The sequence below is a fragment of the Callithrix jacchus genome, chromosome 13 (assembly GCF_049354715.1).
Source record: "Callithrix jacchus isolate 240 chromosome 13, calJac240_pri, whole genome shotgun sequence".
NCBI classification, from domain to species: Eukaryota; Metazoa; Chordata; class Mammalia; order Primates; family Cebidae; genus Callithrix; species Callithrix jacchus.
Window position 1 is genome coordinate 50,614,389 of NC_133514.1, and position 25,939 is coordinate 50,640,327.

At 39.7% G+C, this 25,939-nt stretch overlaps 2 protein-coding genes across 3 annotated transcripts in view; one reads left to right on the forward strand and one right to left on the reverse strand.

Moving 5' to 3' along the window:
• LOC118146829 (protein FAM210A-like) overlaps positions 1-25,939 on the reverse strand; it is a 51,005-nt gene that overhangs the window by 12,366 nt on the left and 12,700 nt on the right. The window contains exon 2 of the mRNA XM_035270544.3: positions 1,592-1,927. Coding sequence (XP_035126435.1) covers positions 1,592-1,726 — 135 coding nt within the window. The 5' untranslated portion in view covers positions 1,727-1,927. The remainder of the gene's footprint in view (positions 1-1,591; positions 1,928-25,939) is intronic.
• The window catches only part of LOC118146832 (uncharacterized), a 63,679-nt gene that overhangs the window by 4,119 nt on the left and 33,621 nt on the right, over positions 1-25,939 (forward strand). The window lies entirely within an intron of this gene.

Genomic DNA, 25,939 nt, shown 5'->3' on the forward strand with positions numbered 1-25,939 from the left:
GAATTCCTCGCTGAAAACAATTGCAATCATCTATAATTCATATTACTTTTCATGAAAAGGATTTTGATAAGTACTCTTAAATACAAGTCTGATAACTTTGGAGTTTATACCAATGGACTAGAAAAAGCATTCCAGGACCCTCTGTTAAAAATTTGTATGAGGATTGCTGACCCAATATTCAGTAGCAAAGAGGAAGCAGTAATAGAAATGAACTTTTTGTGAGAAGCTTATTTTGCATGCAAACTTACATACTATGATTTACCTTTGGTAAAAATTGGGAATCAGAGACAGAGAAATTACATTTCAAAAGAAAACTGTAATACACCTGTCTCTGCTGCCAGTAAACCAAATACATAATTTTCAGAATGTGTCAAGGACTTTATATGAACCTACTGCATATACATTTGTTTGTCCATATGTCAGCCACCCATGGGCTTGGGAATGTGTTGACAGCTGGCATATGAGAGATATTTGTCTATTAGGTTATCTGGCTATTCCCATTTTTTTAATAGCTCCAGAAAATAAGACAAGCTTATTGGTTACAACAAGTTCTTAGAGAAGGGGGAGGGATCCGCGGGTTCTCAGATTTATTTTCCTTCATCCCCACACAGAATTTGATCTGTGCTCCAGGGCATAGTAAAATTGAAACTTTATCAACTGTTAATATTAATTGTATATGCGGTAATCTGGTAACGCTGCTTTCAATGCTATGTTAAAACTGTTTTTAAAAGCATACACTAGTGACGAAAAATGCTAATATTGAACCAGATGTTAGAGAATATCTTCAACTTAATATGAAACAATTTCTTTCCTCATATTCAGAGCTGCATCAGGAAGAAGCTAGAGTGAACATTGTCGCTAATTCCTCATGATGGAAGAATGTACATAGGAGAAGGAGCACTAAATTTACTGCCCAAAGAATTTTTTAAAAACTAATGATGTTACAGCCTAAATTTCAATGGCATGTTTTGTACTAACTTCCCCTAATTTGCACATGCAACCCATGAGTCAGGATAAAAAGATAACTGCCCATGCCCAAGGTCTTCCAAACCTCCCCTCTCCCTCCACCAGTAACCTACTCATCTCGGAATACACCCTCTATACCTTTTCTAATAAAAACACTGCTTTGAAACCAGCATTGGGGCGACAAACTAGAGCCTGACTCCTGTCTCCTTGGGAGTGAACTTGCAATATAAAGATTTTTTTCTCAAAAACCTGGTGTCATAGTATTGGTTTCTAGTGTATCAGACAGTTAGCCCCTTCGGCTTGACAACATGATTTATCTAACTTCTAGGAAGTTGGAGAGCTGACCAAACTGATGTATGTCAATAAAAATCAAAACGGGCTGCATGAGGTGGGGTGGGTGAATATCAGTTTAAAAGTTACAAGGGAGTATTTTAAGTGTTAATGAACATGTTCTATACATTATAGGATTTGTTGGATACTTTAAGTGATATATAGTTTTAAAATCTATAAAGCCATATGATTTACATGTGCAAATTTTACTGTAGTTTAATTTTATAATCATATAAAATAACAAAGAGAAAGAATTATCACTAAACAGTAATAAAGATAAGCATCTTTTACTTACAAATGTCCCCGTCAGTAAGCATATAACTGACCAATCCAAGATGCCAGTTGCTGGTTGGGTTCCAAGCAGAATGTTGGGGCATTCTCTGCAGTTTGTTGTGGCTTCAGAATCCGTGGTTACTGAGCAGTGCCCCATGGTGGCTTTAGTGCCATGGAGGGGCTGCCATCCTCTGAGGGGCTGCGCCCTGGGCTGACACTTGGGAAGCTGGACAAAATGGTGGTGGAGCTGCTGTCCCCTGACCTGAGTCCACGACTCTCCTCTTGCTCTCTTCAGGAAAAGACACTGGTGTGTCCATCTCTCATCGGCTTATTGGTGGGTCAGTCCATTATTAGTCAACTTTATGGAAGACACAAAAAGCAGCTTGTGAAAACACTGGATTCACAGATACAGGAGAAACACCAACTCAGTGACAAGCTTAGTACTGCCAAAAAGGAGTATGCAGAGGTCAAGTTATCTTTAGAGAATGTCAGGGTAGACAAAGTCTTTTGAGAGGCATCAGCCTTAGAGATGCCTACAAAAAACTTAAGAATACCAACTCAGTGCTAATGGGCATGAAGCTGGTGAATGTGAGGATTAGGCAGAGGTCCGAGTGGCCTAACTCAGTGAAGAAATGGCCAGAGAGGATGTGGCAGGGGTGGCTGAAGGCCATCAGGAGTCCGATGATGCATGGAGCTATCGCCATAAGAGAGTGTAATTTTAATATAAAAGGTCAGAGGCTGGCATGTGAGGAATAGGGTAAAGTAGGGAGACCATATGGGAGACTGTGACAGTGATTGAGGCCGAGGATGATGATGACTAGACTACAGGAAGCAGTGGAGGTAGAGATGGAGAGATGGGGTTGGGCCCAGGACCTGAGCTGCAGGTAGAGACCATGGGACTTGCTGATGCCTCTAGGTGCAGAGAAAAGGGGAGTCAGGATGAGGACAGTGTGTCGTGTGAGTATCTTCATGACGGGGTGTCCTTCACTGCAGCAGAGAGAGATGGCAGAGGAGTGCATCTGGATAATAGTTGTTGGGGAGAAGACTGAAAACTTTTGACATCAGAGTAGAAATACAAAGCGCTCAAAAGAATAGAACATATAAGATTCAGAGGAAATATCATGGAGGCGGCAATAAATGTGATGAGTCATGAGGCAGTGAAGTTACTACACTAGAGTAGACATTCAAGGTCACCAGTATATTCCATGGGATAAATTCAATGGTCCTATTGTTGGGCAGAGCCCTTCTTAGGTTTTCCAATATCAACAACACCACAGAGTCTCAAGAGTGACCTACCCAAATCTGTTCCTGTAAGCTGGGACTTGAGTTTTGCAGAATCTCCATAGCTCAGCCTCCACCTATGTGTGTATGTGTGTCCAGCACATGCCATATACAGCATCTTGATGAAGCTTCTGTCTTTGACCAGGCTCTAGATAGGCTCACCTGAGTTCTCTTCTACACTGGGGCTCAACTTTGGCCCAGGAAATGTAGACTCATCACAAATGATTGAGTCCACATCTTCCTCTGTATCTCAAGGCTTCTAAATTCACATAGCTCTGTCACCTAAAGGCTGTAATTTTTTGCCTATTAACCAACCTGTCTCCATCCCCTGCGCCCTCCCCTCCCTGTCCTCTGGCAACCACTATTCTACTTTCTAGTTCTGTGTGAACAAGTTTATCAGTTGCATATATGAGTGGGATCAAGTGGTACTTCTCTTTCTCTGCCTGGCTTAGTTCACCTAACATAATATACATAGGAGTGCGGATATCTCTTGGACATACTGATTTTATTTCTCTTGGCTAATACACCCAGTAGTGGGATTGCTGGATCATAAGACAATTCTTTTAAATTTGTTTGAGGAACTTTTATACTGTTTTCTATAACTGTGTATACGTGCTCCCTTTTCTCCATAGTAAGAATACTTGTTACGTTTTTATTTTTTGAGGGGAGACATTCTGACTGAAGTGACACATTACATCATTGTGGTTTTGATGTGCATTTTCTTTGTTTCCTTAAATGGAAATCTTTTTATTATTTTTCCTGATAACACATTCTCATGGTGTAAAATTTAAACAATTCAGAGATGAGTATTAAATTTATAACAATTGAAAACTCCCATAAACATATTCCTCAAAAAAACCACTGTTAAGAATTTGATGCATCTTTTTTGATATTTTATCTTACTGTATTTTTTTTTTTTTTTTTGAGACGGAGTTTCGCTCTTGTTACCCAGGCTGGAGTGCAATGGTGCGATCTCGGCTCACTGCAACCTCCGCCTCCTGGGTTCAGGCAATTCTCCTGCCTCAGCCCCCTGAGTAGCTGGGATTAGAGGCACGTGCCACCATGCCCAGCTAATTTTTTGTATTTTTAGTAGAGACGGGGTTTCACCATGTTGACCAGGATGGTCTCGAGCTCTTGACCTCGTGATCCACCTGCCTCGGCCTCCCAAAGTGCTGGGATTACACGCTTGAGCCACCGCGCCCGGCCTTGCTGTATTTTAAGTTCCAGGATACACATGCAGGACGTGCAGGTTTGCTACACAGGTCAATGTGTGCCTTGGTGGTTTGCTACACAGACTTTCCCATCACCTGCGTATTAAGCCCAGCATCCATTAGCTATTCTTCCTGATCCTCTCCCTCCTCCAGGCTCCCTACCCTCTGACATGCCCAAGTTTGTGTTCTCATAATTCAGCTCCCACCTGTAAGTGAAAATACGCAGTATTGGGTTTTCTGTTCCTGCATTAGTTTGCTGAGCATAATGGCCTCCAGCTCCATCCATGTCCCTGCAAAAGACATGATCTCATTTCTTTTTATGACTACATAGCATTCCATGGTATATATATACCACATTTTCCCTCTCCAGTCTATCATCGATGGGCATTTGGGTTGGTTCCAGATCTTTGCTATCATAAACAGTGCTGCAGTGAACATTTGTGTGCATATGTCCTTATAGTAGAATGATTTATACTCCTTTGGATATATACCCAGTAATGGGATTGCTGGGTCAAATGGAATTTCTATTTGTAGGTCCTTGAGGAATCGCCACACTGTCTTCCACAATGGTTGAACTAATTTACACTCCCACCAACAGTGTAAAAGTGTTCCTATTTCTTCACATCCTCTCTGGCATCTGTTGTCTCCAGATTTTTTAATAATTACTATTCTGATTGGTATGAGATGGTATCTCAATGTGGTTTTGATTTGTATTTCTTTAATGATCAGTCATATTGAGCTTTTTTTATGTGTTTATAAACTTATTTTGCATTTTCTTTTTTGATGATTAGTGATATTGAGCATTTTCTCATATTTCTGTTGGCCATTTGCATGCCTTTTTTTGAGAAATGTCTATCTAAGTCTTTGGCTCATTTGTAAATTACAGTTTTTGGGCTTGTTGTTATTTGTGAGTTGCTTGAGCTCTTTATGTATTTTGGGTATTAGCCCTGTTATCAGCAGTGTCGCTTGCAAATATAACTCTTTCTGTAGGTTGTCTCTTCGCTCTGTTAATTGCTTCCCTTGACAGGCAAAAGCCTCTCAGTTGCACGTAATGCCATTTGTCTACATTTTCTTTGGTTGCCTATGCTTTTGAAGTTCTATGCAAAAAGTCCTTGCCTAGACAAATGCCTATGGAGCTTTTTCCCTATGTTTTCTTACAGTATTTTTGTAGTTTTACATCCAACATTTAAGACTTTAATCCATTTTGAGTTGTTTTATATGGTGAGAGGCAAGGGTATAGTTTTATTTTTCTGCATGTGGGTATTTAGTTTTCCAAGCAGCAATTATTGAAGAGGTTGCCCTTTCCTTATAGTGTGTACTTGGCGCTTTGTTTAAAAGTGAGTTTGCTGTAGATGTGTGGATTTATTTATGGGCTTTCTGTTCTGTTCCATTGGCCTATGTGTCTACCATATTGTTTTGGGCCTTAAAGTTTTGCAGTACATTTTGAAGTTAGTGTCATGCCACCAGCTTTTTTTCATGATTGTTTGGGTATTTGATGTCATTTGTGGTTCTATACAAATTTTAGAATTTTTTTTCTATTTCTGTGAAAAATGTCATTGGTATTTTCCTAAGGATGACATTGAATCTGTAGTTTGCCTTGAATAGTATGAACATTTTAGCAGTATTAGTTTTTCTAATCCATGAACATGGAATTTCTTTCTATTTATGTGTGTCTGTTTCTTTTATCAGTATTTTTCAGTTTTGATTATGAAAATATTTTACTTGTTAAATTTATTTTTAGGTGTTTTACCTTTTTGGAGCTATTGCAAATGGGATTGTTTTGTTTTTTTAGAAAATGTGCTACTGATGTATAGAAACACTCTTGATTTTTGTACCTTAATTTTTTCATTCTGCAATTTTACTGAATTTCTAGAACACACAAGAGCTTACTCTTTGTAAATAACTCTAAGGGAACATGGAGGAAAGACTTCCAAAACATCTCATTACCTAATTGACATTAACGTTCTCACATGAGGAGATCACCTGGCCTAGAGTCAACGAGGAAAAGTCTTCTTCTAGGGGTCACATGAGACAATTCAGGTATATTATTTAAAGTATTAAAGGAAAGCAGAAGTGGCTAAACTAAGATCATGTAATTCAGACTTCATAGCAAAAAATTACCAGAGACCTAAAAGAGTACAATATAATGATAAAAGAGTCAACCTATTTAGAAGACATAATCTAAAATATTTATGTATCAAACAACACAGCTGCAAAATTAGGAAAGTAAAAAAGTGATAGTACTGAAAGGAGAATTAAGTAAAAACTACTTAATTTTTTCAGCAATAAAGAGAAATATATTTTGACACACAAAAACAACTGGAAAAATCTTCAAGGAATTATACTGAGTCGGAAAAAAAGTCAATCAGAAAACTTTCCACATTTTCCTGGAAAAATAAATTTATGAAAATAGAGAAGAAATTCATGGTGGCAAAATATTAGGTCTGGAGTAAGTATGGTAGGCAACAGGGCAGTGGGTTTGGTTATAACAGGACAAGAAAAGATATTCTAGTGCTGGAACTGCTCACTATCTGAGTAATATCCACAAGATGGCAGAGACGGGAGCTCTGGACCATCCTTCTTCTGACACACACAGTGATTAGCAAAAGTTAACCCTCACGTTCAATTGCTGAGAATTATAAATTAATTGAAATAATCCTGTACCCTGGGAGAACTAATAGTGTTTTTGTGGAGTCTTTGGGTTTCTATATATAAGATCACGATGTCTGCAGACAAGAACAGTTTTGACCTCTTTTTTGTAATCAATTTGGATGCTCTGACTTTGTTGATGTGAATGTATTCTTTATGATGTTGAAAGATGTTCTATTTATACCTAGTTTGGTGTTTAGTTAGCTGTGATTTTGTTATATATGTTCTTTATTGTGTTGAAATATGTTCTCTCTGTGTTGAAATATGTTCTTTCTGTTATTATGTTGAAGTATGTTCCTTCTATACCAATTTGTTGAGGAAATTTGAAATGTTAAATTTTATTTATTACATTTTCTGCATCTGTTGAGATGATCGTATTGTTTTCATTTTTCATTCTGTTTACATGCTGTATCATTTTTATTGGTTTGCATCTCTGAGATGAATTCCTGGATTTCTTAGCCCTTTCAAAGGTACTATTGTATATGGATCCTTGCAAATAAGATGTTTCTATGGGAAGATGGTCACTGGACAGTCACATTTTGCCAACTTGCTTCACCTTCTCTCCTAAAGATTATTTCCAAAGGTGCCCTTCTAATTTTTCTAGAACTGATTCTCATGTCTCCCACATCAAGGGCTTTTAATGTTAAATATTTGGGCTCCAGTGGATTTACGTTTTGGAAGATAAATTTCTCTTAGGCAAGGAAAAAGAAACAACCATCATGTTCACATAGAGGAGATGGGGGAGGACAGCCCTGACACTGTTCTCAGGTCTCCAGGGGTAAATTTCCTTCCCCTGAGCTCAGCTCACCCTCCTCACACATCCTGGGAAGTGAACACAGAGGAAGGAGCTGGAGCTCCACATGTTCACCATTTGGAAGTCAAGGGGTGGTCTCAGGAGAGCAGAGGACCTTCAGGAAGACTCAGGTCTGTTACACCAACCAGGGTGCATTCACGCCACATGAGTGCTAACACGACAATTTCCAAGGTGTTCTCTGAGCACAGATTCCCCAAGATGCTCAAAAGAAATAATGTCCAAACCTGGAAAACTGTGACCATTCATCCTCTTCATGAAGACACAATGGACATTTGCATTTTCTGAAACAGTGTGACCTTGGGACTAACTTAGGCAGTGTGATTTATTAATACCCAAGCAACTTGCATTTATAGAATATCTGGAGAACATTATGTTTATGCATCTCAAATCCTAATTACAGTCCATGTTGCTTGCAACTCAGAAAAGTGGGTGAAGCATGCTTTCCATCTCTGTCAGACCTCAGCAGCCAGAAACACTCTACCTTCCCAGGTGAAAGGAGTGCTGTGATTGCTACACACTAAGTTCCATGCTCACTTCTGAAGTGTACCTTCTGCTGCCTTTCCCAGTGTCAGGTCTCTGAAGGCCTGCTCTGGCTTCTTTTATTTCCTATCCAGCTAACTTTACCACCCAGTTAATCACATCCTTTATGAGGTCTCCCCCACTCCATGTCCCACCAACCTAGCCTCCCTCCTCTCCAGCCTGGATTAAATGCCCTCCTCTATACCTATCTCTACCCTTCAACAAATAAAAGTAAAGAGGTACTTCCTTATTACTTGCTTAGTTCTAGGCACTTACATATGCTTAATAAATTCTTGGGAATGAATCTCCAACTAGTATGTTTGCTCCAAGAGCAAGAGTGTTTTATTTTACTCATAGTTGTAGCTTTAGTATCATGCAAGTACTGTGCGGTAATTGCTCAATAAATACATTTGTTTGACAAACACTTATACATATTAATAATAACTCAATATTCTCATACATATTAATAATAACTCTTAATATTCTCAAATCAAAATACTAGCTAGTTGAATAAAGTAATTAGTACATTAAAGGACATGATTGGGATAGCGAAAGGGGCTGATTCAGTCTAGTCGCTACTTGAAGATTTACAGATGTGGTAGAAACTAAACAATACACTTCCTTTTAAATGCCTACATCAGAAAAGAAGGAAAAAAGACCCCCAGTCAATACCTAATTTTATACCTGGAGTAATTAGAAAAAGAGTAACTAAATCAAAAGCTAGTAGAAGAAAGTACATAATAAGCATTAGAAATAAAATACAGATAGAAGGAAAATAATGGATACTAAAATAAAAGAATACAAAAACAAAAGAGAGAATCAACAAAACCAAATGTTGACTATTGAAAAGGTTGGAAAAACTGACAAATCTTTAGCCATACTGGCAAAGACAAAAAGGGAGATGACAGAAATAACTAAAGAGAAATAAAGTACAGATATTATTTATAAACCTTGAAAAAACAAAAAGAATTAAAAGAGAATACTATGAACAATCATAAGTCAACAAATTAGATAACCCAGATAAAACAAACAAATATCCAGAAACATAAAAACTGTCTACACTGACTCAGGAAGAACTGGAAAATCTCAAAATACCTGTAACAAGTAAGAGATTGGATCATTCATCCAACACTGCCAACAGAAAAAGTCAATGAGGAGAGACCTCCATGGGTGAACTCTACCCAAAATTTAAAGAAGAATGACTTGATGTTGTCAATTCTTCTCAAATTCTTCCCAAACAAATGGAAGAGGAGGGAATATTTTCTAATGTATTCTAATAAGCCAGCTCCCATATTAGCTAACTAAAGACATGACAAGAAAAAAATTACAGACCAGTATCCCCTAACAATAGAGATACAAAACTACACATATGAACAAACACATGCAAACAGAAATACAAGCAAGATGTATCTAACAGTATATTAAGGGGATTATACATCATGACCAAGTGGGACTTACCCTAGAAGTTCTAGGGTAGGTCAACATGAGAAAATTCAGTAATATATCACATTAGTAAAATAAAGGGAAAAAACGCGTGATAATCTCAATTGCTGCAGCAAAGGCATTTGACAAAATCCAACTTCCATTTATGATAAAGAAGAAAACAAGGAATAGAGTTTCCTCAACATGAAAAGAGCATTAGCAAAGAATCCATGGCTTGCATTATAGTCACTCATGAAAGAGAGCTTTCCTCTGAACATCACGAAGAAGACAAAGATAGCCAGTTTCCCCATTGCTATTTAACATTGTAGTGGAAGTTTTAGCCAAGAAATTAAACAAGAAACAGAAATAAAGAACATGATTGTAAAGGAGGAAGTAAAACCATGTCTACCTACAGATGAGATATCCTAAAGATATAGAGAACATCATAAAGAATCAGCAAGAAAAAGACTATAGCTAATAAACATTCAGTAAAGTTTCCAGATCCAAGGTCCACACACAAGAGTCATTTGTGTTTCACACCTGCAAGGAAATCTGAAGAGGAAATAAGAAAACAATTCTACTTATGGTAGCAACTAAAAGAAAAAAAAACCAAAAAATAAATTTAACAAATGAAGGTGTAAGACTTGTATCACTGAAAACTACAAAATATTGCTGAAAGGTACTAAAGAAGGCATAAATAAATAGTATTTCATGCTCATGGTTTGGAAGATTTCAGATTTTTTAGATCAAAATATCATTCATAATTATCTACAGATTCAACAAAATTCTTATAAAAACTCATCAGCATTTTTTCAGAAATGAAAAGCTGATCCTAAAACAATCTTTTTTTATTCGAAGCACCTTGGTCTGTGGCTGATTATGAGAGCCTCTGGAAAGCATCAGAGTTAAACAATAACTGTGATGAACTACAGAAGGTTTGAAATAACTGTTGTCAAAGACGAAGTTTACAATTGACAAGGTTATTTCTGTGGCATACGATATTTTAAGGTAGTACTGGAATTACAACTGATAACATGTTAGGATATATGGACAGCAAGGATATTGACAAATTTCAAGGACTTTTACACGGTTTCTAGAACAATAACATTTGACCCATACAAACAAAACCTAGCAAAGGTTAAGCATCACTTCTTATTTGATAGTGCTATCCATGCAATGTAACATATTAAATAAACCTATTTAGTTAACATTTTTCTTTTTACTTAGTGAGAGAAAAATTCCTTTTATATTCTCCAGGAGCCCTCTGGAAAATCTCAAAGTCAGTTCAAGGTCAAAAAGATCTCATTTATAATTTGATTTTGGGAAGTTGTACAAAAAAAGGTTTGAACACTTGACAGAATAAGATCACAGATGGCTATGAAACAATACTTAATTATCTATTTAACCAAAATGACAATTAAAAATTCAAAATTAAACATAGGAGATAACAAAATAGTTTTTTTTTAAAGGGCTCTTTTTTTGACATAGAGTCTCATTCTATTGCCCAGGCTGGAGTGCAGTGTTGTGATCTCAGCTCACTGCAATCTCTGCCTCCAGGTTCAAATGGTTCTTCTATCTCAGCCTTCAGAGTAGCTGGGACTACAGGCACACACCACCATACCTGATTAATTTTTATTTTATTTTTGGTAGAGACAGGGTTTCACTACATTGGCCTGGCTGGTCTCAAACTCCTGACCTCAAATTATCTGCCTACCTCGGCCTTTCAGAGTACTGGGATTATAGACATGAGCCACTCCACCCAGGCCAAAACCTTTTTTTTTTTTTTAATATTAAAAAGATTCCGTTTTTCTAAATAATTAAAGACATGATTAAAAACAACATGTAGAACACAGAAACGTTGCTTCTTAGGCTAACCGCTTAAAAGGTAAAGAAAACCTTCACAATCTTAGTGGTGAAGAAAGCTTCACCACTAAGTACAGACCAGGCTGGATGTGGTGGCTCACACCTGCAGTCCCAGCATTTTGGGAGGCTGAGGCAAGTGGATCACTTGAGCCCAGGAGTGGGAGACAAGTCAACATAATGAGAGCCTGTGTCTAAAAAAAATAATAAAAAAAATTAGCTGGGTGTGGTGTGCACCTATAGTCCCAGCTACTCAGGAGGCTGAAGTGGGAGGATTGCTTCAGCCTGGGAAGCAAAAGTTAGAGTAAACCTTGAGTATATTTATACTATTGAATTAAAGCTCATTTTATTTTATATTTTGCTTCAAACTGCCTTGAGCCAAAAAGGAATATAATTGTTTACATAAATGAAAAATCAAAAAACAATAAATCTACATTTAAGCGTTACTAGCTCCAAAAGTGCTACCACTTTCACAAGGACTTGACCTCTTTTTGTCTTTCAAATCTTTTTCTAATTGACAAATAAAAATCGTATGTATTTATCATGTTCATGTTATTTTGAAATATGTATAAATTGTGAAATGGCTAAATTGGACTAATTAGCATATTGCATAACTCACATATTTTTTTTTGTGGTGAGAACGCTTAAATATACTCTCAAATTTTCAAGTATAGAACACATTATCTTTTTTTTTTTTTTGAGTCAGAGTGTCACTCTTTTGGTCAGGCTGGAGTGGAGGAGCGCACTCAGTGAAACCTCTTCCTCCTGTGTTAGGTGATTCTTCTGCCTCAGCCTCTCAAGCAGCTGGGACTACAGGCACGCGCCACCACACCTGGCTTATTTATTTATTTATTTATTTTTTGAGACGGAGTTTCGCTCTTGTTACCCAGGCTGAAGTGCAATGGCACGATCTTAGCTCACCGCAACCTCCACCTCCTGGGTTCAGGCAATTCTCTTGCCTCAGCCTCCTGAGTAGCTGAGATTACAGGCATACGCCACCATGCCCAGCTAATTTTTTGTATTTTTAGTAAAGACGGGGTTTCACCATGCTGACCAGGATGGTCTGGATCTCTTGACCTCATGATCCACCCTCTTCAGCTTCCCAAAGTGCTGGGATTACAGGCGTGAGCCACCACGCCCTGCACAAAACATCATTATTAAATATAGTCACCATGTCAGGACCCTAGGAAAGGGAAAAAATACATAAATGGAAAAAATGTAGTTACTTCACTGTACAGTAGATCTTTTTAGCCATATATATATGGCTAAAATATATATATATATTTTATAATAAAATATATATATGTATTTTAATATATATTTATATATAATAAAATATATATTATATATATTTATTTTATTATATATATAATAAAAAATATATATATATAAAGTGGAATAAAATATATATATTTTATTCCACTTTAGGTTCTGGGGTACATGTGTGTCTCCAGATTTTAATGATCACCATTGTAAACTGGCATGAGATGGTATCTCAATGTGGTTTTGATTTGCATTTCTTTGATAACCAGTGATGAGCATTTTTTCATATCTGTTGGCCTCATATATGTCTTCTTTTGAAAAGTGTGTTCATGTCCTTTGCCCACTTTTGAATGAGTTTGTTTGTTTGTTTGTTTCTTGTAAATCTGTTTTAGTTCTTTGTAGATTCTGGATATTAGCCCTTTGTCAGATGGGTAGATTGCAAAAATTTTTTCCCATTCTGTTAGTTGCGGATTCACTCTAATGATTGTTGCTTTCGCTGTGCATAAGCTGTGGAGTTTAATTAGATGCCATTTGTCTATTTTGGCTTTTGTTGCCATTGCTTTTGGTGTTTTAGTCATGAAGTCCTTGCCTGTGCCTATGTCCTGAATGGTTTTGCCTAGGTTTTCTTACTAGGGTTTTTATGGTGTTAGGTCTTATGTTTCAGTCTTCAATCCATCTGGAGTTAATTTTAGTGTAAGGTGTCAGGAAAGGGTCCAGTTTCTGCTTTCTGCACATGGCTAGCCAGTTTTCCCAGCACCATTTATTAAACAGGGAATCCTTTCCCCATTGCTTGTTTTTGTGAGGTTTGTCAAAGTTATCAGATGGTTGTAGAAGTGTGGTGTTGCCTCTGAGGCCTCTATTCTGTTCCATTGGTCTATAGCTCTGTTCTGGTACCAGTACCATGCTGTTTTGATTACTGTGGCCTTGTAACAGTTTGAAGTTAAGTAACATGATGCCTCCAGCTTTACTTCTTTTGCTTAGAATTGACTTGGCTATGCAGGCTCTGTTTTGGTTCCAGGTAAAGTTGACAGTGGTTTTTTCCAGTTCTGTGAAGAGGGTCATTGGTAGCTTGATGGGGGTAGCATTGAATCTGTAAATTACTTTGGGCAGTATGGCTATTTTCACAATATTGATTCTTTCTAACCATGAGCATGGAAGGTTTTCCATCTGTTTGTATCCTCACTTATTTGGTTGTGCAATGGTTTGTGGTTTTCCTTGAAAAGAGGTCCTTTACATCCTTTGTTAGTTGTATTCCAAGGTATTTTATTCTCTTTGTTGCAATTGTGAATGGCAGCTCATTCTTGATTTGGCTCTCTTTAAGTCTGTTACTGGTGTGTATAAATGCTTATGATTTTTGCACATTGATTTTGTATCCTGAGACTTTGCTGACGTTGCTTACCAGTTTCAGGAGATTTTGGTCTGAGACGATGGGGTCTTCTAAATATACAATCATGTCATCTGCAAATAGAGACAATTTGACTTTCTCTTTTCCTAATTGAACACCCTTTATTTCTTTTTCTTGCCTGATTGCTGTGGCTAGAACTTCCAATACTATGTTGAATAGGAGTGGTGAGAGAGGGCATCCTTGTCTAGTGCCAGATTTCAAAGGGAATGCTTCCAGCTTTTGCCCATTCAGTATGATATTGGCTGTGGGTTTGTCATAAGTAGCTTTTATTTTTTTGAGATATGTTACGTCAATACCTAGTTTATTGAGTGTTTTTAGCATAAAGGCTGTTGAATTTTGTTGAAGGGCTTCTCTGCATCTATTGAGATGATCATGTGGTTTTTGTCTTTGGTTCTGTTTATGTGGTGGATTATGTTTATAGACTTCCATATGTTAAACCAGCCTTGCATCCCTGGGATGAAGCCTTACTTGATCATGATGGATAAGCTTTATGATTTGGTGTTGCAATCTGTGTGTCAGTATTTTATTGAAGATTTTTGCATCTATGTTCATCATGGATATTGGCCTGAAGTTTTCTTTTCTTGTTGAGTCTCTGCCGGGTTTTGGTATCAGGATGATGTTGGTATCATAAAATTATTTGGGAAGGATTCCATCTTTTTGGATTGTTTGGAATAGTTTCAAAAGGAGTGGTACCAACTCCTCTTTGTATGTCTGGTAGAATTCAGCTGTGAACCCATCGGACCTGGGCTTTTTTGGTTGGTAAGCTAGTAATTGCTGCTTCAACTTCAGCCCTTGTTATTGGTCTCTTCAGGGTTTCAACTTCTTCCTGGTTTAGGCTTGGGAGGGTGCCAGTGTCCAGGAATTTATCCATTTCTTTTAGGTTTACTGGTTTACATGCATAGAGTTGTTTGTAGTAATCTCTGATGGTTGGTTGTATTTCTGTGGAATCTGTGGTGATATCCCCTTTATCGTTTTTAATTGCATCTATTTGATTCTTCTGTTTTTTTTCTTTTTTATTAATCTGGCTAGTGGTCTCTATTTTGTTGATCTTTTCAGAAAACCAGCTCCTGGATTTTTTTTTTTTTTGAAGGGTTTTTTGTGTCTCTATCTCCTTCAGTTCTGCTCTGGTCTTAGTTATTTCTTATCTTCTGCTAGCTTTTGAGTTTTTTTGTTTTGTTTTTTTTTTTGATCTTGCTTCTCTAGCTCTTTCAAATTTGATGATAGGGTGTCCATTTTAGATCTTTCCTCTCTTCTCATGTGGGCATTTATAGCTATAAATTTTCCTCCAGACACTGCTTTAAATGTGTCCCAGAGACTCTGATACGTTGTGTCTTTGTTCTTGTTGGTTTTGAAGAACATCTTTATTTCTGCCTTCATTTCATTGTATATCCAGTCAGCATTCAAGAGCCAGTTGTTCGGTTTCCATGAAGTTGTGTGGTTCTGAGTTAGTTTCTGAATTCTGAGTTCTAACTTGATTGCACTGTGGTCTGAGAGACTGTTATGATTTCTATTCTTTTGCATTTTGCTGAGGAGTGATTTACTTCGAATTATGTGGTCAGTTTTAGAGTAGGTGTGATGTAGTGCTGAGAAGAATGCATATTCTATGGATTTGGGGTGGAGAGTTCTTTAAATGTCTATTAGGTTTGCTTGGTCCAGATATGAGTTCAAGTTCTGCTATCCTTGTTAATTTTTTTGTCTCATTGATCTTTTTAATATTGACAGCTAAGTGTTAAAATCTCCCACTATTATTGTGTGGGAGTCTAAGTCTCTTTGTAGGTCATTAAGAACTTGCTTTATGTATCTGGGTGCTTCTGCATTGGACGTGTATATATTTAGGATTGTTAGGTCTACTTATTGCATTGATCCTTTTACCATTATGTAATGCCCTTCTTTGTCTCTTTTGATCTTTGTTGGTTTAAAGTCTATTTCATCAGAGACTATAATTGCAACTCCTGCTTTTTTTGCTCTTCATTTACTCGGTAGATCTTCTTCCATCCCTTTATTTTGAGCCTGTGTGTATCCTTGCACATGAGATGGGTTTCCTGGATACAGCACAAAGATGAGTTTTGACTTTTTATCCAATTTGCCAGTCTGTGTCTTTTGATTGAAGCATTTAGCCCATTTACATTTAAGGTTAATATTGTTATCTGTGAGGTTGATCCTGCCATTTTGATGCTAGTTGGTTGTTTCGCCCATTAATTGATGCAGTTTCCTCGTTGTGTTGATGCTCTTTACCATTTGATACATTTTTGGAGTTGCTAGTACTGGTTGTTCCTTTCTATGTTTAGTGCTTCTTTCAGGAGCTCTTGTAAGGCAGGCCTGGTGGTGATGAAATCTCTGAGCAATTACTTTTTCATAAAGGAGTTTATTTCCCTTTAGCTTATGAAGCTTAGTTTGGTTGGATATGAAATTTTAGACTGAAAATTCTTTTCTTTAAGGATGTTGAATATTGGCCCCCCCTCTTTCTGGCTTGTAGGTTTCTGCTGAGAGATCCACTGTGAGTCTGGTGGGCTTCTTTTTGTGGGTAACCTGACCTTTCTCTCTGGCAGCCTTAGCATTTTTTTTTCATTTCCACCCTGGTGAATTTGATGGTTATGTGCCTTGAGGTTGCTCTTCTTGAGGAATATCTTTGTGGTGGTCTCTGTATTTCCTGGACTTGAATATTGGCCTGCCTTGCTTGGTTGGCGAAGTTTTCCTGGATAATATCCTTAAGAGTGTTTTCCAGCTTGGATTCATTCTCTCTATCACATTCAGGTACACCTATCTTAACACAGATTAGATCTTTTCACATAATCCCATATTTCTTGGAGGCTTTGTTCATTTCTTTTTACTCTTTTTTCTCCAATCCTGCCTTCATCATTTTATTTCATTGAGTTGATCTTCAATCTCTGATAGCCTTTCTTCTGCTTGGTCAGTTCAGCTATTGGAACTTGTGTATGCTTCATGAAATTCTCGTGTTGTGTTTTTCAGCTTCGTCAATTCATTTACATTCTTCTCAGCTGTTTATTCTCATTTGCATTTCGTCCAACCTTTTTTCAAGGCTCTAAGTTTCTTTGCATTGGGTTAAAACATGTTCTTTCAGCTCAGAGAAGTTTGTTATTACCCACTTTCTGAAGTCTGTTTTTGTCAATTCATCAGACTCATTCTCCATCCAGCCTTGTTCTCTTGCTGGTGAAGAGCTGTGATCCCTTGGGAGGAGGAGAGACATTCTGGTTTTGGGTGTTTTCATCCTTTTTGGGCTGGTTTCTTCCCATCTTTGTGTATTTATCTACCTGTGGTCTTTGTTGTTGGTGACTTTCAGATGGAGTCTCTGGGTGGACATCCTTTTTGTCGATGATGAAGCTATTTCTTTCTGTTTTTTGGTTTACCTTCTAACAGGTCCCTCTGCTGTAGGACTGCTGGAGGTCCACTTCAGACCTTGCTTGCCTGTAGATCACCTGTGGTGGCTGCAGAACAGTTAGGGTTGCTGCCAGTTTCTTCTTCTGTTACCTTTATCCCAGGATACTGGCCAGATGTCAGCCTGAACTCTCCTTTGTGAGGTGCCTCTTTGGATATACGGGGGTCAGGGAGCTGCTTGAGAAGGTAGTCTGTCCCTTATAGGAGCTTAAGTGCTGAGCTGTGAGCTCTGTTGTTCCATTCAGAGCTGTTGGGCAGGTACGTTTAAGTCTGCTGCAGCGGAACTCATAACCGCCTTTTTTTCCCCAGGTGCTTTGTCCTGGGAAGGTGGGGCTTCTTTTATAAGTTCCTGACATGCTGTTGCCTTTTTTCAGAGATGTCCTGCCCAGGAAGGAGTTAGCCTAGTCACAGTCTGCCAGCAGAGGCATTGCTGAGAGCTGTGGGCTCTGCCCAGCTGCTGTGTGAACTTCCTTGTGGTTTTGTTTATAGATATATAGTTAGAACTGCCTTGGTAATGGTCAATAGATGCCCTTCCCCCCTCAGAGCTGGATCGTCCCAGGTCCAGCTGTGCTTGATGTGAAACTATCAATCCAGAGCATTTCAGATTACTGGTCTTTATGGGGGTGGGACCCACCGAGCCAGATCACCTGGCTCCCTGTTTCAGCCCCCTTCTTTTTTCAGTTGAATGGGCGACTGCCTCCCAGGCATTCCAGGTACCACTTGAAATGGCTGCCCAGATTTGTGTGAGTTTTTGTATGGAGACCTGCTACATGGGCTAAAACAGCCGTGCTGGAGACTCATGGCACTTTTTCACCCAAAAATCTCCTGGTCTCTGGGCAGTAAAAATTCACTTGGAAATGCGGTGATCACTCACTCTTTTCATTCTTACTGGGAACTGCACTCCAGAGCTGTTCTGATTCGGCCATCTTGGATCCTCCATCTATCCTATTATTTTTATCTAGCTGAAATTTTGTATCCTTTGACCAACATCCTCCCAGAACCCCCATGGTAACTATTATTCTACTCTCTACTTTGTTTTTTTAGAGGGGGTCTCGTCCTGTTGCTTAAGCTGAAGTATAGTAGCACAATCATGGCTCACTGCAGCCTCAACCTCATAGGCTCAGGTGATCCTCTCACCTCAGCCTCCCAGGTGGCTGGGACTATAGGCATGCACCACAACACCTGGATAATTTATTGTATTTTTTGTAGACATGAGGTTTCCCTATGTTGCCCAGGCTGGTCTCAAACTCCTGGGCTCAAGCAGTCCTCCCCTCTCAGCTTCCTAAGTAGCTGGGACTCTGGGAGTGCACCACAATGTCTGGCTAATTTTTCTTTTAATTTTTGGTAGGGTTAGCTCTCACTGTGCTTTCCAGGCTGGTCTCCTGGACTCAAGTGATCCCCCTGCCTTGGCCTCCCAAATATTACAGGCATGAGCAACTGCACCCAGCCTGCTTTCTAATTCTATGACTTCAATTTTTTAGATGCCACGTAAGTGAGAACATGTGTTATTTTTCTTTCTGTATCTGGCTTCTTTCACTCAACATAGAGTCCTCCAGGCTTATCCATGTTGTCACACATGACAGGATTTCCTTCTTTTTTAAAGGCTCAATAATATTTCATTGTTAAAATCTTACTATTAGTCTCTTCAATCTTAGTCAGCTTGACCACCTAAATTTCTCTTCCCTCTCCCACTTTGTAAAGATCTTTTCCCCAACCCTTTTCTTTGAGAAAATGATACAGGTAGTTAGACAGGCATAAGCAGGGCAGGAACAGGCTCTCCCGAATTCCCACCAATGTCAGGTGACCCTTATCACATTGCCCCTCTACAAATGATAATTTGGCAGCAGGCTCCATGGAGAAGGAAAAAGGGTTTCCAGTAAAATCTCAGGTAATGGGTGAATGCACCTGGGTATCACATTAAGAGTCAAAATGTGCCAGGCTCATGCCTGTAATCCCAGCACTTTGGAAGGCTGAGGTGGGCAGATCACCTGAAGTCAGGAGTTGGAGACCAGCCTGGCTAACATGGTGAAGCCCTGTTTCTACTTAAAATAAAAACAAATAAATAAATAAATATTAGCCGGGTGCCTGTAATCTCAGCTACACAGGCTGAGACAGGAAAATCACTAGAACACATGAGGCAGAGGTTGCAGTGAGCTGAGATTGCACCATTGCACTACAGCCTGGGCAACAAGAGTCAAACTCCATCTCAAAAAAAAAAAATGGCAAAATGGTGGAGTATGACCCTTGGGGACGCTCCACCGGAAAAGGGAAGAAAGCCTCAGATGGACATGCATACAACTTCCTCAACACACTGCACATGCTCCCTTCCCAGGCATAACAAGGGTACTGTTCACATGGCAGCCCACACTAAGGGAAGAATTATAGGAAAGGGGCAAAAGACGCCAGAAGTGGTCCAGCCTATAAAGTCCTAGGATTGCTGTTAAATGCTACACTTGACCTTCATGTGCCTGCTTGGATCTCTGCCAAATGTATTTTCCCTTTTTTCATGCTCTAAAACTTTTTAATAAACTTCAACTCCTGCTCTAAAACTTGTCTCAGTCTCTTTTTCTGCCTTATACTCCTCAGTCAAATTCTTTCATCTGAGGAGGCAAGAATTGAGATTGCTGCAGACCTATACAGATTCAGAGCTGGTAACTCAGATACCTTCCACCACTAACAGAAAGACCCTTTATAAATTTCTATATCCATCGAAGCACTATTTTAGGACAAAATTACTCAATTTTTTTTTAGTAAAAATATAACCTTCATAATTCGTATACTTTTCTAAAAACACATCTTATTTTCCTTGCATACTTTGCATACATTTTTTACACCCTTATTATTCCGACTAGTTTTATTTACATGTGTTGATTAAAATTTCTAACCCTTTGGACAAAAAAAAGCCAAACATTTAAAGGTGTTTATTCTGAGCCAAATTTGTGTGACCACAGCCTGGGGTAGAGCCTCAAGAGGTGCTGAGAACATGTTGCTGAGTGATTCAGTTATAGCTTGGTTTTATACATTTTAGGGAGACAGAAGTTACAGGCAAAGATCTAAATCAATCTATATAAGATAAACATTGGTTCAGCCTGGAAAGGCAGGACATCTTGAAGCAAAACAGGGTGGGAGGCAGGAGATTACAGGTCATAGATAGATTAAAGATTACCGAACTTTGTCTAAACAGTTGAAGTCACCCAAAAGAAATGCTTAAATTAAGATAAGGGAACAGGGTTGTGGAAGCCAAGGTTCCTATTCTGTAGATGATGCCTCTTCGTAGCAGGCTTCAGAAAGACTAGATAGTAAATTTCGCTTTTCAGATCTTAAAAGGTGTCAGAATCTTGGTTAAATCTCTACTAGATCAGGAAAAAGCCTAGAAGGAGATTCTCCACAGAATGCCAATTTCCCCCATGAAAAACGGCTTTGCAGCTGGGCACTGTGGGTCACACCTGTAATCCCAGCATTTTGGGAGGCTTAAGTAGCAAATCACTTGAGGTCACGAGTGTGAGACCAGCCCGGCCAACAAGGTGAATGAAACCTCGTCTCTACTAAAAACACAAAAATTAGCAAGGTGTGATGATGGGCTGTTGTAATCCCAGCTACTTGAAAGGCTGACACAGGAGAATGGCTTGAACCCTGGAGACAGAGGTCACAGTGAGCTGAGAGAGCACACCACCGTTCTCCAGCCTGCGCAATAGAGCAAGACTCCGTCTCAAAAAAAAAAAGAAAAAGAAAGAAATGACTTTGCAGGGTCATTTCAAAATTTGCCAAATAAATGTATTTTGGGATAAAATAATTGTCAACTGCCATATACCAGTGTTCTATAGTGGATCAGCATCTTTATGAATGAGTATACTTTTTTATATTTTCTAGATACATAGACTTCTTCAGTGGTGCAATTTTCAGTGCAGCAAAAGAATAAAAATAATAATGGTAACAATAAAAATGAATATAGAAACACTCTTGTAATCCCAGCACTTTGGGAGGGAAAGGTGGGGAGATCACTGAGGTCAGGAGTTTGAGACCAGCCTGACCAACATGGTGAAACCCTGTTAATAGTAAATATGTAAAAATTAGCCGGGCATGATGGCACATACCTGTAACCCCAGCTACTGGGGAGGCTGAGGCATGAGAATTGCTTGAGCTGGGGAAGTTGAGGCTGCAGTGAGCTGAGATTATGCCACTGTACTCCAGCCTGGGTGACAGAGCAAGACTATGCCCCCCTCCAAAAAAAGCAAAGTATGGTGGCTCACACCTGTAATTCTAGAACTTTGGGCGGCCGAGGCAGGTGGATTACCTGAGGTCAGGAGTTCAAGACCAGCCTTGCCAATATGTTGAAACCCTGTCCGTACTGAAAATACAAAAATTAGCTGGATGTGGTGGTGCCTGCCTGCTGTTGCTGCTACTCCGGGGCTGAGGTAAGAGAATTGCTTGAACCTCGGAGGTGGAGGTTGCAGTGAGCTGAAATCATGCCACTGCACTCCAGCCCGGGTGACAGAGTCTGACTCCATCTCAAACAAATGAATAAAACCAGAAATTTATTAATTTACATAAGAGTTGGTTTTTATTTTTGCCTTATTTTAAAATTCAAATTATTTTTCTAGCAGATGGAACAAGTGAATGTCATTTGCTAAGAAATAACACTTTTTTTTTCGAGACAAAGTCTCTGTCACCCAGGCTGGAGTGCAGTGGCGTGATCTCAGCTCACTGAAATCTCCACCCCCCAGGTTCAAGCGATTCCCCTGCCTCAGCCTCCCCAATAGCTGGGATTACAGGCACCCGCTACCATGCCCCACTAAAGTTTTGTATTTTTAGTAGAGACGGGGTTTCACCATGCTGGCCAGGCTAGTTTTCAACTCCTGACCTCAAGTGATCTACACATCTCAGCCTCTCAAAGCTCTGGGATTACAGGTATGAGCCACTGTGCCCAGCCAAGGACACCGTTTATCTGAGAAATGTGAGCCCCCATTAAATCAGCAGACCCAAAAAGGCACTGGAATGAGATGGAAGTTGCATTCCACTTCCACCTAGGGAATAGTACTCATCTCCCAAAGCTGCTTGCTCTGTGGGCTTTAGGCTGACCAATGCCCCCAGTAGCTATGAGTTAACCTATTATGCCACACACTGGACACCGTAACTCATACCCTGTGGTTCAACAATGGATAGAGAATTAATTATCAATGTTATTTCTGTCATCCAATGAGAATTCATAACAAGCTTTTGTAATCCCTTCCTCTCCTGATTCATCCATTTTTTTCTTTGAAAACTCAGGCCTGCCTTTTGTTCTTTGCAGCATTTCCCAAAGTCACTTGGAAGTGTTTCCTGGGCTGCAGTCCTCAACAGTAATCCAAATAAACTTTTTGCCTATAGTAATTTTGCCTTAGTTTATCTCTTTAGGTTGAAATGTCTTAATATGAGGACTAAAGCATTTTACCAGTATTTGTGGAGGAGAGACTTTCTATTTGCCTTGATAAGTAATTTTTGAAGGCTGCCAACTCAATTTTGAGTGAGGAAGGGACCTTGTGGAGATGCCGAGTGGCAGTCTGGGTGTTTCTAAAACCCATCGGAGTAGAGAAAATATCCAGCCCGTGTCCAGGGTTCCCGTCTTCGTTTCAGCTTCAAGAAGTTTGTTTGGTCAACTCAGGAGTTAAAAGCAAGGTGCACTTTGGATTGGGAGCCAGTTATCTTTTTGGACACAGGAGTCTCAGATCCTAGAGAAGATATTTCTGGATGGCAAGAGGTTTATATTCATGGGGACAGGAAAGCACATGAGTTTTCCAAAGCTCTAAGAAGGATCTCAGGGGCAACTCTGCCTACCATTAGAGGCCTAGGGCAATTAATGTTTAAGTTTTTATTTTCTTTCATTTTTCCATATGCTCTGGGCACACAGTGTGCCTTTGGAATGTTTTTTAAATAAATAATTCCCCAAAGCCTTTCGGATGTTTTCATTCCCCTCTGAGTACACAGTTGAAATAGCTATCAGCCCCAGATAACGGCCTCCACTGACCCAGCTTTGGCCATTTGTAAGGGGCCTGGGAGTTGTGCTGGCCATTCGTTATCTCAGCCAGGAGGGTTTCCCAGGAAGCTGCCTTGTCAGATAATTATAATCATGGGTGAAGAATACCCCACAGAAGTCAGCCAGGGTCTCTATGAGTAGGGTCATGGGTGGCCACGAAGTTTTCTGGCTCCTCTCTAAATTTGGAAGGATCTTCCAAAAGTGGGGATAAAAAGGTTTTATAGTTGAAAAGATCCATGGCTGTGCAGAGAAGAGGAGTTCTTTGGTAGTGAGGGTCCAGGATACATTCCCAGCAGGCGTTGCACAGGAGGCCTGGGCTGGGGTAGGTGGGGCCTGATGAGAGTCCTGGGAAGCAGGTGGAATTACAAGGGGCAGGAAAACAAGCCCTGCTGCACATTCCTGGGGCCTCTGCCAAAGCTTTCCCCTGGCCTTCAGCATTGACATAAGGAACTTGTACGCCTCATGCCTGGGGATCTTGTCACAATTCTTGAAAAAAGAGAACAGTTGAAATGGGCATTTGGGTGATGAAGGGATTTTCTGGGGAAGTTGGAGGAAGTTCAGGGATTAAAGAAATCTATTGAGGAGACAGAGCCCAATTCTGGGGTGGAGAATTCGAGGTCAGAGATCCCAAAACTCTTCTGTAGGCTCAGGAATAGTGTTGGCATAAAGCGGGATAGAGAGGGAGGCAGGAGAGGGGAATTTACATTGGATATGGACTTTAACTTTTGTTCTAAGTCTGATTTCTGCTTTTGAGTCTTATTAAGAGAGTCTCTTTAGCTAACCACACTGCTTTTTTGAATTCTTTCAATTTGAGTATCTTGTGATAGTTAATTTTATGTGAAACTTGACGGGATCACAGAATGCCCAGATGTTTGGCTAAAGATTATTTCTAAGTGGGTCTATAAGGTTGTTTCTGGGTGAAATTGGCATTTAAATGGGTCAGTAAAGAAGATTTTTCTCCCTAATGTGAGAGGGTGTCATCCAACGTGTTGAGGGCCTGAATAGAACAAAAGGTGGAGGATGGGGAATTCACTCTCTCTTCCTGACTGCTTGAGCTGGGACACTGGTCTTCTGCTTTCACACTGAGACTTAGACCATCAATTCTCCGAGCTCTCATCTTCAGACACCACCAGCTTTGGGGGGTCTCAAGCTTGCAGACAGTAAATGATGGGAATTCTCCCTAATTGCACAAGCCAATTCCTCTTAATAAGTCAGTCTGTCTCTCTCTCTCTCTCTCTCTCTCTCTCTCTCTCTCTCTCTCTCCCTCTCTCTCCCTCCCCCTAACCCCCAACTCCATCCTAATGGTTCTTTTTCTCTGGAGAACCCTGACTAATACAGATTCTGGTACCAAGAGTGGGGTCTATAGAAACAAATACATAAAAATGTGAAAGTGGCTTTGGAATTTGGTAATGGGTAGAGACTGGAAGAGTTTGGAGGTGCATGCTAGAAAATCCTGTGTTGTTGTGAATGGACCATTAACGGTGACTCTGGTGAGGCCTTGGGAAAAAAAAAAGAGGAGAGCTGCAGAGAAAGCTTTCATCTTATTTATTTATTTTTTGAGACGGAATCTCACTCTGTCACCTAGACTGGAGTACAGTGGCATGAGCTCAGCTCACTGCAACCTCCGCCTCCTGGGTTCAAGCAATTCTCCTGCCTCAGCCTCCAAAGTAGCTGGGACTACAGGCACATGCCACCATGCCTGGCTAATTTTTTGTATTTTTAGCCGAGATGGGGTTTCACCATGTTAGCCAGGCTGGTCTCGATGTCCTGACCTCATGATCCACTTGCCTCAGCCTCCCAAAGTGTTGGGATTACAGGTGTGAGCCACTGCACCTGACCTCTTTTTTTTTTTTTTTTTACTTTAAGTTCTGGATACATGTGCAGAATGTGCATGTTTATTACATAGGACACTATTGTTGGGAGTGTAAATTAGTTCAACCATTGTGGAAGACAGTGTGGCGATACCTCAAGGATCTAAAACTAGAAATACCATTTGACCCACCAATCCCATTATTGGGTATATACCCAAAGGATTATAAATTATTTTACTATAAAGACACATGGACAGGTATGTTTATTGCAGGACTAAAGTATTTGCAATAGGAAACAGTTGAAACCAGCCCAAATGCCTATCAATGATAGACTGGATAAAGAAAATGTGGCACATATACATCATCTTCTTAAAAAATACATAAATAGGCCAGGCTCAGTGGCTCACACCTGTAATCCCAGTAGTTTGGGAGGCTGAGGCCAGGAGGAACGCTTGAGTCCAGGAGCTCAAGACCAGCCTGGGCAAAATGGTGAACACCATGATATATTTTGGATATTTGTCCCCACCCAAATCTCATGTTGAAATGTCATCCCAGTGTTGGAGGTGGGCCTGATGGGAGGTGTTTGGATCATGGAGGCAGATCCTTCATGCTCCCTACGGTTTGGGCCATCCCCTGTGTGATGTGAGCTCTTGCACTGAGTTCACATGAGATCTAGTTATATAAAAATGTGTGGCAACCCCCCCAGTCTCTCTCTTGTTTTCACAG